A 13,049-nucleotide genomic window follows, 5' to 3' on the forward strand; every position below is an offset into this window, starting at 1 on the left:
GTTATGTAATGTTAAGCCTGTGACTACTTGATTATTTGGTGCTTGGGAGAGAAATGAACACATGGAACGTTGTTTGTGTGATGATATAAGTTAGAGATGTAGCTGTTATGTATGACAGGAATGTTGTAATAGGATGGAAAAACTGGAGCTTTGTAATAACTAAAGACCCAGGAGTTTATGGTAATTAGCTTAACAGCTAACGTGAGTTGGTTTTATAAGTTGGCAATAGTTGGTTCACCAGTTGAGGGTCATTGGCGTGTCACCAGACAAATATCTGTGGACACTGGAACACGTCTTTATTTCAGGAAGACACAGAACGGCTGTGCACTTTTTATGACTGAATCACAATTCCCCTTTTTAATTTATTTATTTTAAAGAAGTTTAGTAAAGATTAAAATATATTTATTTTCTTTGTTGTTAAATATGCAGAGCAGATTGGTCAGCGAAGTCAGTAATACACTGAGGTGCTTATTTTTGTGGATGTTCATATTTTGTCTGGCGCAGGTTATGGAAAAACAATAGAGGCAAATGGAGACAAAATAAAATATTCCCTTGTTTATTAAATTTTCCTCTGGTTCTGACTTGAACATTTCCTGCTCTTAATGTAGTACTGAAATTGTGTTGATCAGGTTACCACGATCGAACCTTCCATGTGACGTGACGCTCATGTGAAAGAAGATGCTTAATTTACAACACTGATGCACTAAAATACAGTTGAATATAGTACATGTGGATTTGAAGCTGTGAAACATTTCTTCTAATGGTTATTAAAAACATTAACGCAAGAGCCTGTTGAGTTTTCACTGTGTCTAATGTCTAAAACACCAACTCTGGCACGATCAGGGCATCCGAATGCTGAATTGTGGGCGCTGTAGCAAAAGAGAACGCTGTGTGTGTGTGTGTGTGTGTGTGTGTGTGTGTGTGTGTGTGTGTGTGTGTGTGTGTGTGTGTGTGTGTGTGTGTGTGTGTGTGTGTGTGTGTGTGTGTGTGTGTGTGTGTGTGTGTGTGTGTGTGTGTGTGTGTGTCAGAGAAGCATTTTCTCTCCTACAGAACCTGCAAAGGAATCCTCATTCTTCAAAGTCCTCCATCCCCCAGCAAACCCTGAGGTTGAGCAAACAATTAAAGGGACTTTGTCCCTTTTCATAATTAGGTTTTGCATAACTGAGATTTCCCCACCATGCTTTCAAATCCAATAAACCTCCATACAAGGGGATTGCACACCAGCACGCCGAAATGGGACAGGTCTCAGCAAGACCGTAATCACACAAGCAGACATCTTGTGAAAGGCATCAGCATAGCAATCAGAGGTCTGGGACAAATATATTGTAAACACAAAGCTGCACACTAGCAATGAAAACTGGATTCACTGGATTTTTAGATTAAAGAACATGGGCATGCACGTGGCGGTGAACAGCGCGTGATTAGTGTGCACGTATTTTGCATATGGATCTTAAAGGGTAACACTAACTGCACACTTAAATGTATTTTTTAAACTATAGAATAGATGTTATGACTATACTGTGATGAAACACCTTAAAGGCAATATTGACATTTCTTACTACATTTTATTTTTTAAATAAGTCAGAATTTCATGGGTGAAAATGGCTCAAAACGACATCTACTATGCTTTACCAACACAAGGCTGGGACTAAATCATGGGCAGATGCCGCCCCCTGAGAAAGTTGGTAGCATCTGTGCTTCCAGTGGAAGAGTTAGTCTGGAGCCCATTTGGCGTAATTACATCTTTACAATTTGATGAGATTCCTCTCTTTACGGCATGCTTCCTCTGTGGGCCTCATGGGGTCACAGCAGCTGCAGCTACCAGCCTCCTGAGCTTCACGGACTCACTGAGTCGTCCTCCTCCACCTCCTCGATCCTCTTCTGCATACCACAGTCTATACTTTAGCTCACTAAGTTATGCTGTGTGTATTACAACCATATGATATAGTCTACATACAAGAAGACTCGAACTGGTGTGAACCCTTTGTGTTTCCACAGCTGTCTCCACGCGAGACACGTGACCACGCGAGACGTGACACTGAGCGAGACTCTTTTCAGACGCTTAAATAACAAGAAACAGAGTAATGTAAACAATTATAGTGTGTCTAGCATTAGACTGTGGCGCGTAACAACCAGCCTACCTTTGAGTACATCAAACAACATCACACAAAAGCTGCTTAGTGGTAGCGTGGCCGAGTGGTCTAAGGCGCTGGATTTAGGCTCCAGTCATTTCGATGGCGTGGGTTCGAATCCCACCGCTGCCAGATTTCTGTTATTTTTTTATAGATAAAACCTGTGGATGCAGAAACTGATCGGTTACGGGACACGTCACACAAAAACTCTGATATTGCTGCTACAGATTATTTGGTAGTCCATGATTAATACGCAGCACTGGAAACATCTTTGACAGTGCAAGGGCGCACTCTTGTGGTAGTTTACAAGCTAAAATCAAATACCGGAGTCAATGGGTTTTCAACTACAAATTATACTTTTCACTTAAGTAGAGTAAATAGGGAATCTATTATAGGCATTCATTGTTACTGCTTTATTTCTAAGAGTGTACACAATTACTAATTAAATACTAGCTCTAAAGACAAATAACAAATCATTATCATAGAACCTGGAAACATGCTTTAAATACAATCAATGACATTTTAATATTTGTTTTACAAACATAGTAACTTCAAACGGTAACCTAGAGAAATCAATAACATTCACACAACTCTAATACTTTTCAGCAGCCTGGTAGTTTAATCATTTTGAAAATCAGACACATATACCAACATCAAAAAGATGGGAGAAATTATTACATAACCTGATGTTCTGTAGACTTATATGTAGGGATTTTTTTATTTCATCTGCTGGATTTCATGAATAAATAACATGTGGCGAGAACACATCATCAAACATTTAATTGCCAAACTATCTTGTTTATTGCCCCGCTTTCCATCAAGTACTTCTACAGTGAAAGGGGTTTAGCTTGGAGAGACCATGCAGGCCAGCATCAGTAGCAGCAGGCTGAGGCCCAGCAGCAGCATGACGAGGAGGTGTCGGGGCAGCCGGGAGGCCCAGGAGATGCTGAAAAGAGCCGATCTGGAGCGAGGCTGTCTGGACTTCATGTATTGCTCCACAGAGTCCACAAGGCTGTAGGACTTTGGACTGTAACCCAGCTCTCGACGGGCCTTGTCAATCTTGAAGGTGTGGCTCACAGCTATGCTCCTCACCTGCAGTGGAAGACATTGATGCTAGATGTACAAATGTGTCATCAGGACAGAAATCTCTCGAGACTCCAAACGCTGCTGCAAAGAAGTCCAGGTGAAAAGATCATGGTAAAGGTCGTACCGTTGCGGCTAATGGTTCACGTTAACCTCAATTTGGCAAACCTAGTTTTACATTCTGATAGCGTGTGACTGATGGATGCCTCCGGCTACTACATCTTCTTACCGCTCAGGGATAAGGTGTCTGCATGTGAAGTGACGGAAGAGTTCAAGCAGACGTCAGTGAGATAAGAAGAGTTCCTTAAAGCTATTTCACAGTTTTCCATCCTCCCACAGAGTTCTTTTTCGCACATGACGTATAACTGCTTCTATCAGCAAATACCTCTTTCAAAAGATCTCCTCTGTATGACTCATGCCAGTTTGTATTGATCTACCTGTGTATCAGCATTGCTGGACACACTGCAACCACAAATTACTGAGTCCTGCTCATCCTGCTTGACCCGACAATCAACCTGACTTTAATTATCTCCTTCTGATAGATGTGCCTTTTTTGTTAAATTTTCCCTAACTTAAGATACATCAGCATTAAAAAGTAATTCACTGGCACAGGCATTACCTCAGTGAACTCAGGACAAAGTGTGTAATGATGCAAAGTGGTGCTCTCAATCAAGCCCTTTCATCAACATGAATCTTTAAAAACAGGTAACACATAGATAGATTGATTTTGGAAACGAGTCTGAATAATTTATTAAATCATCTGGGCACTGTAGTATTTAGCAAACATAACTTAAACAGGTTAAATAAGGCATTTGTTGGGGACTATTTTCAGCTGCGTATTATGACCATGAAGCCTTATGGCACAGGGGAATAAGATATATCAGACGTTGGCTACACAGACAATACTTGTTAGTCGAATCAATTAATTGTTGGTTTTGGTCTTTTTATTGAATTAGTTGATAATTGGTCAAATATAGACTATCACCAGACTTATCCATTAAGCTTAATGACCAGTTGAGTACTAAACCTTGATGCAGCTCCCTGCAGTGTTTCAACTGGAGTTGATTTGACATTTGAAGCGACATCTTTGAAGACCTGAAATTTATGGGAGAGGAAAAAAAACACCTCTCGCACATAACCTGAGAGTTGGCCGGATCATTTGACCCCGGTGAAGAGGCCGCCTGACGCCGCGCACCATAGCAACAGCCCCTGCACTAAGGTCACTTCCTGCAGACTTTATCTTGAACTTCCTGTTCTGAGTCTCAGCAGTTTATGTTTTATTCACAGGACAATCATCGATCCCCGGGCCAGCAGCTGCCTGACAGACCGAGCTCCAGGTGCAGGCCCACGGGCTCAGCTTTGGTTTCTGCCTCATCACACATTCATGAGGACCTTACAGGCCGCGGAGGCTCCTCAAGATGCACCGTAAAGGTCTCCCCTGGCAGGATTACTGCAAACATCCCTCATCTTGATACGTGTCATTCTTTTGTTTTTAATAGCAGTACAGACCAGCAGATAGTACTAAAATGCTTCCAGCAACTATGAGAACATTGGGAAATGTTATTTGTCAATATTTTTTATTAATTCAAGGCTCTCTTTGGTTTTTCATAATTTATGCACGAGAGATAGCATCAGACAATGGAGGGGGAGAACAAGGGGGGGTTGATAGGAAAATACTCGCCCTAATGAAGTCTGTCGTCATTGTTGTGGGAGAGACCTAAACACAAATCTACTCATGAGAGAGCAGGGAACCCATCTCCAACCAGGCGGCAACATCCGGGTCTGAAAAGTGAAGCCAATATGGAAGTGCCTTAAACCTGCATTCTATCTAATAGCCAGCAGGGGGCGACTCCTCTGGATGCAAAAAGTCAGACTGTATAAAAATCTATGAGAAAATGACCATACTTCTTACCCCAGTAAACATTATACTCATGAGTTTATGGTCTCATTTGCTAGTTTCAAGTCATCTTCAATACAGCATGATGTTCATTTTTGTAAATTATGGTCCTTTTCAGAGTAAAATAGATGATAAAGCAGGGTATGCTTTAGGGCGCAGCTAGCTTGTGTTTACAGCTCCAGTGTTTTAACTTTCACCACTTGAGACATGTCATTCTGATCAAAAATGCACCTTAATTCATTTTAGATCAGACATCTAAACAAGCTTATTGAAGAAGTTGAGTGTCGTCTAAGAAAAAATACAAGTTTGAAAAGAGAAAGAAGAGGCAGAAAGAAGTATAGTTACCTCACTTCTGGTAAAGAGCAGGGGCACTCCTATCACAGGTCTCAGAATTACATGCAAATATTCCACCAGGATGGCTGAAAATAAAATAAAAAAACACAACAGGCAGTTAGTGTAACAACATCCCAAATAATTTGCCTCATGAAATACAAGGGGTATTTAAAAGGTGGACTAATTTCAGAGAAAGGGAGATGAGCTACCTGCTGAATAGACGAGTGAAACAGGCAGGTTTATCAACGGTCTGCTGTAGCCAAGCTTTTCAAACTGCAATGGTGACATGAAACATGAGTTTGCGTTTTTGACAAAATGCATTTATTTTTAATTTAATGTAAACTGTAAATATCCATAGTAGTTTTAAAGGATTATGCAGGAGATAGTCTATTGTCTGTGTGTCAACAATTCCCAGAAAGAGGCCAAGACTAACAACCTTCTTATTTTCCTACTCATTGTGGATGCGAATCTTTAATTAAAAATGCGTCACAAATAAAATATTTTACTTAGGCTCAGTAATTTTCTAAAACAGTGAGGCATTATAGTTTTTAGCAAACATTACTTCAGAGTTAATTGCATCAGCTGTAGTTTAAAACACATTTGGGGCTTGTGAGTGTTTAAAGCAGCAGGACGGCGTGGAATGTGTTCATTATTATAAGTAAATGCCAGAACATTGTGGCTCATTTATGGGTTTTTAATAGTTTTTAGACAAACAATTACAGCACATACATCTATCAAGCTTTGGCTTCACAGACAATACTTATTAGTAGGATAAATTCATTGTTGGTTTTTGTATTTTAATGAGATTTGTTGACATAAACAAAAGCATAGAGTATCACCCACCTTATAATTTAACTCACCAAAGGTCTCAACCACTCAAACAGATTGACGGAAACTCCATCATTAATGAAATAGGCCTGTCCACTCTGCAAAAGAACCAAAAACAATGGGATAACTGTTAGAAATATAACCAATAATCAGGTTGTCTGTCTGTCTGTCTGTCTGTCTGTCTGTCTATTGTGAGTTTGTCCTGACTCACAGCGACACAGCTCCTCCGCGGTGCGAGAGCCTCGGCTGCCAGGGTGTGGGCCAGCACCAGGTTATCTACATGCACCCAGTTCATCCTGGCCTGGGGGTCCCCAAACCTGAAACTGAAGAACCGGCGCTCCACATTCACCTGAGATAGAGAGAGAGAGAGAGAGAGAGAGAGAGAGAGAGAGAGAGAGAGAGAGAGAGAGAGATTGTTTAGTGGCTAGTGTAACATCATTCCCTTTCACTCATTTGTGTTGTCTGGCCACCTGTGTTTAACATTTTCCAAAGTGTTTTGAAAACCTCTGACATGCAAGAGTGAGAAATGAAAAGCATGACTAAGAGACATTACCTTGGTATGTTCAAGGCAGAGTTTGGCAACAGGCAAGGGTCAAGCAGAACATTTTGGGGAAAGAGGGCTGCCGTAATAGAGTGCTCCAGGTATGACTTTTTTTTTTTAGGCCAACCCAGAATTTAGCATCAGAATGATTCCCTTGACAAAAAGCCAAAAGCATGTTTCCATGTATAATCCAACTGTTCTATTTTTTATATATTTGAATGAGTATGACTACAAGATTTTTAAAAGGGGGTTGTGTCATTTATCATGTAGTTTGGGCTCCTTGTGGAGGATGATGGTTATGGATTGCTCTGCCTTTCAGGCTTCGAGAAAACAATTGGTTCTCGATAGACCCCCCTGGGTGGGTTTTCAACACCCTTTAAAGGAGAGCGGTTCTGGATAGGATCTCCAGGGGGACTTCAGGGTGTAAGCTTTCACAGAAGTATAGGTAAAACCCCTGATACTGGGTTGTAGATGGAACCCCCTAAAATAGTTCCACCAGAAATACAAATTATTAAAGTTTTCTACAATGGAACCAAAAAGGATTCTCCTATGAGAACCCAATAATTATCACCTTTATTTCTAAAAGCGCAGATTTAAAACTGCTTTCATACTAATAAACTCAAACTTGTCGAGCATAACGAATTATCATTGACTAGTGGATAAGGTTGAAGGCAACCAACAATATAAAAGGTATAAAAAGTAAACTTGGCCACTCGGCCGACAGTAAACCCAGAACATAAGCACCGTCCTTCCCTTCAGCGGGCTGTTCTGCCGCCTCTGTAACTGGACGCCTGGAGAGTTCCATCAATAATGTAAACTCTTCAGGCAGAAACACATTCTCCCTAGGAGGCTTCACACACTTGCAAGATGTTTATTTTTCCAGCGCCAACACACGTTTTTTTGATCTTTATCATATGACAAAATGTTTTATAAATGCATTGGTCTCTCACCATCACTCTGTGGAGGTGTCTCCGCTCCTCTGGTCCGTAGATGCCACATGGCCGCAGGATGCAGGTCCGAAGCAGACCTCCACCTTCACATGAGAGGAATTAAACCTTCACCCAATAACTGCTATCTTGCACAGGGTTACAAACTGAAACAATTGGAGAGCACTTGTTTACTCTTTCAATGCATTGTATTGTATGAGTCTTTATATAAAATATTTGTCTCAAAAGTAACTAGCAACTAGCAAACCAATCTAGTTGGATAAACACCTCAAAATACCATTTAAAGCTTGGTGAGGCAGTATATGTTTTGCCTCCCTAGCACCTCACAGACATAAAAAAAAACTTGAAATAAAGTAGTTGAGTAAATGTATTTTGTACTTTCCACCACTGCTGATGTGTCTTGTAGTAGTGGAAGTAGTGTAAAACAAATATAAACCACATCCTCCTGAAGCAGATACATGAACTTTGACCTGCAATGTGTAATGAGCTCGTAGCTCTGAGCTTAACGCATCCGAGAATACTTAACCAAAGCTGCAAGTAACGAATATATTCATACTTTTTTGTGAAATGTCAGAAAAGAAAAAGGTAAAAAAAGTGTCCTTAACTTGTGTCTATTCAATTTACAGTGATGTAAAACAACAAATAATCATATTTGAGAGACTTTTTTTTTGTTTTTTCTTTCGCTATTTTTTTTTTTCTTTCGCTATTTATAAAGTGATGGTAACTGATTGGGTGTCTGGTTACATTGAAGGAGGAAATGTGACACGTCACACCTGTTAATGTAAAGAATCTAGACGAACTCGAAACCCATCAAAAAGTTATTATAAAATAGTCACGTGACTGCTGCACTACAAACTGGAACTATCCTGCCTGTGATTAAGCTGTCGACTGATTGATCGTCTCACACCTTTCAGGGAGCATCCGTTGGCCGAGAGGACCATCTGCTCTGCGATCGCTTTAGTCCTGGAGTAGTGGTCGATGTGCTGCAACAGACAGAAACATATCGACTATGTATTAGTGTTGGCAAATGTAAGGGACTTTCACACATTCTGGTCTTTTCTAAGTTTTTAAGTTTTGATGATACGCCAGTGGATCGGACATTTATAAGAACGTATTGTAAACATTTCAGTTGATATGGAAGAAGTACTCAGAAAAGTAGCATAGTGAAAAGTACATGGAAAGTAAAAGTCCTGCATTCAAAATGTTAGTTCAGCGCAAGTATTAGGATAAAACTGTATATAAGCAAAAATGCTCATTATGCAAAGAGAATCCTTTTAGAATAATGTCCATTATATTATTGGATTACACATAGTGATGCATTCATGTGTACATCCCTTTAATGTTGCAGCTGGGAAATGTTGGCGCTGATTGATGATGGTACATTACAGTAAAAACATCATAATTTCTTAGTTGTTATAAAGTCCAATATTTGTATCTGACAAAAGTAAAATAAAGTATTACATAAATGTAATAAGTTGCATAAAATTGAAACACTCAAGTTGTGTGCAGGTGCCTGAAAATTGCACTTGTATTCAATGTACTTAGTTACATTCCACCCATGCAATAGTTAGTTTGAAACATTTTCTTTCTTTTTTGTAATCTTTTATTTACTCACTACGTCAGGGGGCACAAACGGCACAGAGGCCTCATCTTCCTCCTCAATTGGTTTCCCAGCAAACACCACATTGATTGTACTGGTGTACACCAGCCTGGGGATGCTCCTCTCCTTGCATACTGAAAGAGAGCAGTTCACATCGTTACATGAAAGACTTCAGGGTGTTTCATGGGTGTTTGCAGATTAATAATACACTTGTTCTAAGGCCTTAGACTATTAAATTAAACTTGGCAGACACGAATGACATAACAAATTACAAATATCTCTGCTCAAATATTGACTTATTGTTTTAGCTAAGTGAGCTTTGAAAATCTTTATTATGTCTAAATATTTATTATATTCAGAACTCGATGAATGTTTTCATCGCATTGTATGTGGCACTATGATTAATAAAATCATTTTTACATGAATCATTACCGTTTATGATGTTATTTGTCCCTCCAACATTGACTGACTCCACCTGCTCTTTCCTCAGCTGGCAGAAAGAGAGAATAATAATAATAATAATAATAATAATAATAATAATAACAATAACAATAACAAAGAAAACATCCCTTATTTCCACCTCCTGTTTCATCATGACAGAACCTCTGTCAGCACACATTTGGTCTTACATCACTCGCTCTCTCATGCACTCTCTCAAGGGATGTCACAGCGTCAGTTGGGGTGGATGAAGACTGCAAGTTTGAAGATGAAATGAATCTGGGGTTATGGAGTAGGGAGGAAGTGAGAACTCTGTCGCATCTCCTCTCTGCTCATCGATGATCCATTAGCCATGGCTAACATATCACACAGAGATGCATAAGAAGATATGAAGAGAAGTCACCTGTTCTGGTCCGGACATGCCGTAAGACGCTGTGTGGAATATACAGTCGACCCCTTCGCACACTTTATAGAGGGAAGAATAGTCCCGGATGTCACTCTGTAAGAAAGCAATTAATCAATGCCAACTCTGAGGACACGTATCTTAATTAGTGCTACTGCTTTTCAACCCTTGTATATGCTATTAGCACATTTATTGTGTAAATTGAATTTTCTTAAATGGACATTATATAAAAAGCACTTTACAATTTGAGCCTCTCCTTCACACATTCTCACACACACACACACACACACACACACACACACACACACACACACACACACACACACACACACACACACACACACACACACACACACACACCAATGGCAGCAGGCTATAATGAGACGTGTTGGACACTTCAACTCGTGGGCGACGGCTCGACCCCCTGAGCCCCATGTGTATTCTCGACATCAGCAGTTTGACAAGTTGAGAGCTTTGCAGTTTCAGAGTTAGAGTCAATCTCCATCCCATGAAAGGCCAGTTCTAATTAAGGTAAGTGTGCCGTGAGGTCTGCAGGTGAAACCTGAATCATGTCTCCGCCCTCTCTGAACCAGTCAGCAGCTGACACTCTGCGGAGGATCACTCCCCTGTGTCTGTTTCCAGCCAGACTAACCACAAGACACACTGACACCGGCCCAAGAAAAGAAATACTAGAGTCGATTTTCAAGTTGGAGCAGTGGGGGTTGTAAGAAAAACAGATTCTGTATGTTTTATGGAACATAAACCCAAAAGAAAGCAAACTAAAATATCCTAAAATATCCAAGTAGGAATGCACTATTATATATTGCAAGACGTCAAACCGACTTTGAATGATTTATATTTGGTTTTGTTTATTTGCACAGGTTGCATTAAATGTGTATGTTAAAAAAAAACAGTTGTAATTTCAAAAAAAGAAAACAGTTTTCTTAGTAACTCTAATAAATATGTAGTTTTGGGTTTACGCATTGATAATTAATTTACCTTTTTGTGAAGGTGAAAGTAATTGATATTCCTGCCATATTGTGTATCATTCTGGTTAGTTAAAAGGGTTTTTAATCCTTTCAAGTCTCGTATAAATCAAACCATTTGGCATGTTGGGCCTTTAATAGGAGGTTGTATTATTGACTGCTCTTTGTACGCACAGGGCGTAATATGTCTATGCTACACATTTAAAAGAAAGAGTAGTGAAGGGACGTTGTTTTGGGGCAAAATGCCACAAAAATAGAAACTGAAAAATACATCTGTATGACTGAGGAATCCTAGTTGTCAGTGTTGTGTTGTGTACAATCACACTGTAGTATTATCATTGGCTAGAACTAAATGGCTTTAGGGCAAAGTTATGAGTGAAATTTGTTAAAAATGTAATAGCAGGATTTTAACAAATAAACAGGTCCTTCTTCACTGTCCCATACCTGATAGAAGATGGCTCCATCAGGGATATCACAGGGAAGCTTGTTCATGTCTAGAAGGACCACTGACATCCCCTGACTGGCCAGTTCTCTGCCCAGCCTGAACCCAAAGTATCCCCCTCCTCCTGTCACCACCACCTTCCCTGTGGAGACGCCTCGGGGCAGTGCTGCCTCCTCTCCCAGTCTGGACACCGCACACTCCGGATTGCCGCAGCCGGCCGCCATGGCTCCGCTCACCCTGTGGCGGACGGCCACCATCGGGCTGGAGGCAACGGCCAGGGCCGGGTGGTTGACCCACGGTTGGTGGGAGAGGTTGCGTATGTGGGGCCCGCTAGCCTGCAGGCGACAAAGCGGGGCACTGTGGCAGGCAAGCTGCTGCACCTGGCAGAGAGATGCTCCACTCTCACTCATGTTGGGACCGCACAGCTCCATGAATCTCCTGATGGGTGGAGATGGGAAAAATATTTAGGATTCATTGTTTTAGTTGACCTGTTACAGCCTCTGGCCCCCATTTTAGGAATTCCAGCCCCCCAGGAGAAATCTGTATTATGTGCTTAATCCAAATGATTCTGTATTCAACTGCCTTGCAACATTAGTGTGTGTGTAGTTTCATGTTTTTACATGTTTTATAACAGCCTGCCAGAAATCCATTTCAAACCATTTTGTCCTTTGACCTTTCATTTACATTTTCAGGGCTTTTGCCTATTTGTGGTTGTGCAAACCCACAATTAACTCAATAAACGTTATGATAATAACCTGATGGACTTAAACTCATTTGCCACGACACACTCACTACGAAATAAACACATGTACAATAATCATCAGTCTATCTATTACTCCATTGTACTCTAAGACCGTATATAGCCGACAAATCCTAGAACTTCTGAACTGCGCCTATATGTCATATTAACAAAACCTCTACTGTATGTTCCTCCAAAATGACTCAACTAATACAACATTTAGCGTACAAAGTGATGAATAAACGATACGTGGATCAGATTGCCATCACGTGTACATTTGAAACTTTCAAAATACTCACAATAATGAACATACCTTAATAGTCCTTTCGATTTCTCACATCCATACCTGTGGCGGTTGACTCCTGAAACATCCTAGACCTTCCCTTCCCTGCCGTAGTGCCTCCTGATGCGTCACGTCTCTCACCTCTCAATCACCTGCAGCTTTACCTCAAGACTCTCCTCCTGTAGCTGCAGCTGTAACCTCTCCCCAGCTGCAGTGAGGATCACATTTCCAGGAGCATCAAGTGGACAAGAAGCCACCTCTCCTACCCTTTTTGCTTTTTTGAGTGAATTTAAAGCCCTGGTTCTCGGCAATAATACATCGTAGCCTACTTTATTAACAGTTAGATTGTATATTCAGTGTCATAAATGTATGCCACATAAACAAATTATAATATTCT

General features: G+C 40.5%; 1 protein-coding gene across 1 annotated transcript; it reads right to left on the reverse strand.

Moving 5' to 3' along the window:
* Positions 1-2,975: 2,975 nt before the first annotated feature.
* On the reverse strand, positions 2,976-12,061 carry sdr42e2 (short chain dehydrogenase/reductase family 42E, member 2; the record flags this gene model as incomplete). Its single annotated transcript, XM_079233624.1, has 11 exons — positions 2,976-3,224; positions 5,458-5,531; positions 5,655-5,718; positions 6,306-6,371; positions 6,485-6,622; positions 7,765-7,847; positions 8,669-8,744; positions 9,377-9,495; positions 9,794-9,851; positions 10,203-10,298; positions 11,633-12,061. The coding sequence occupies 11 exons, from the start codon at positions 12,059-12,061 to the stop codon at positions 2,976-2,978; spliced, it is 1,452 nt and encodes a 483-aa protein (XP_079089750.1).
* Between the last annotated feature and the right edge of the window lie 988 nt (positions 12,062-13,049).

The sequence above is a fragment of the Taurulus bubalis genome, assembly GCF_910589615.1.
Source record: "Taurulus bubalis genome assembly, chromosome: 17".
Classification (NCBI taxonomy): domain Eukaryota; kingdom Metazoa; phylum Chordata; class Actinopteri; order Perciformes; family Cottidae; genus Taurulus; species Taurulus bubalis.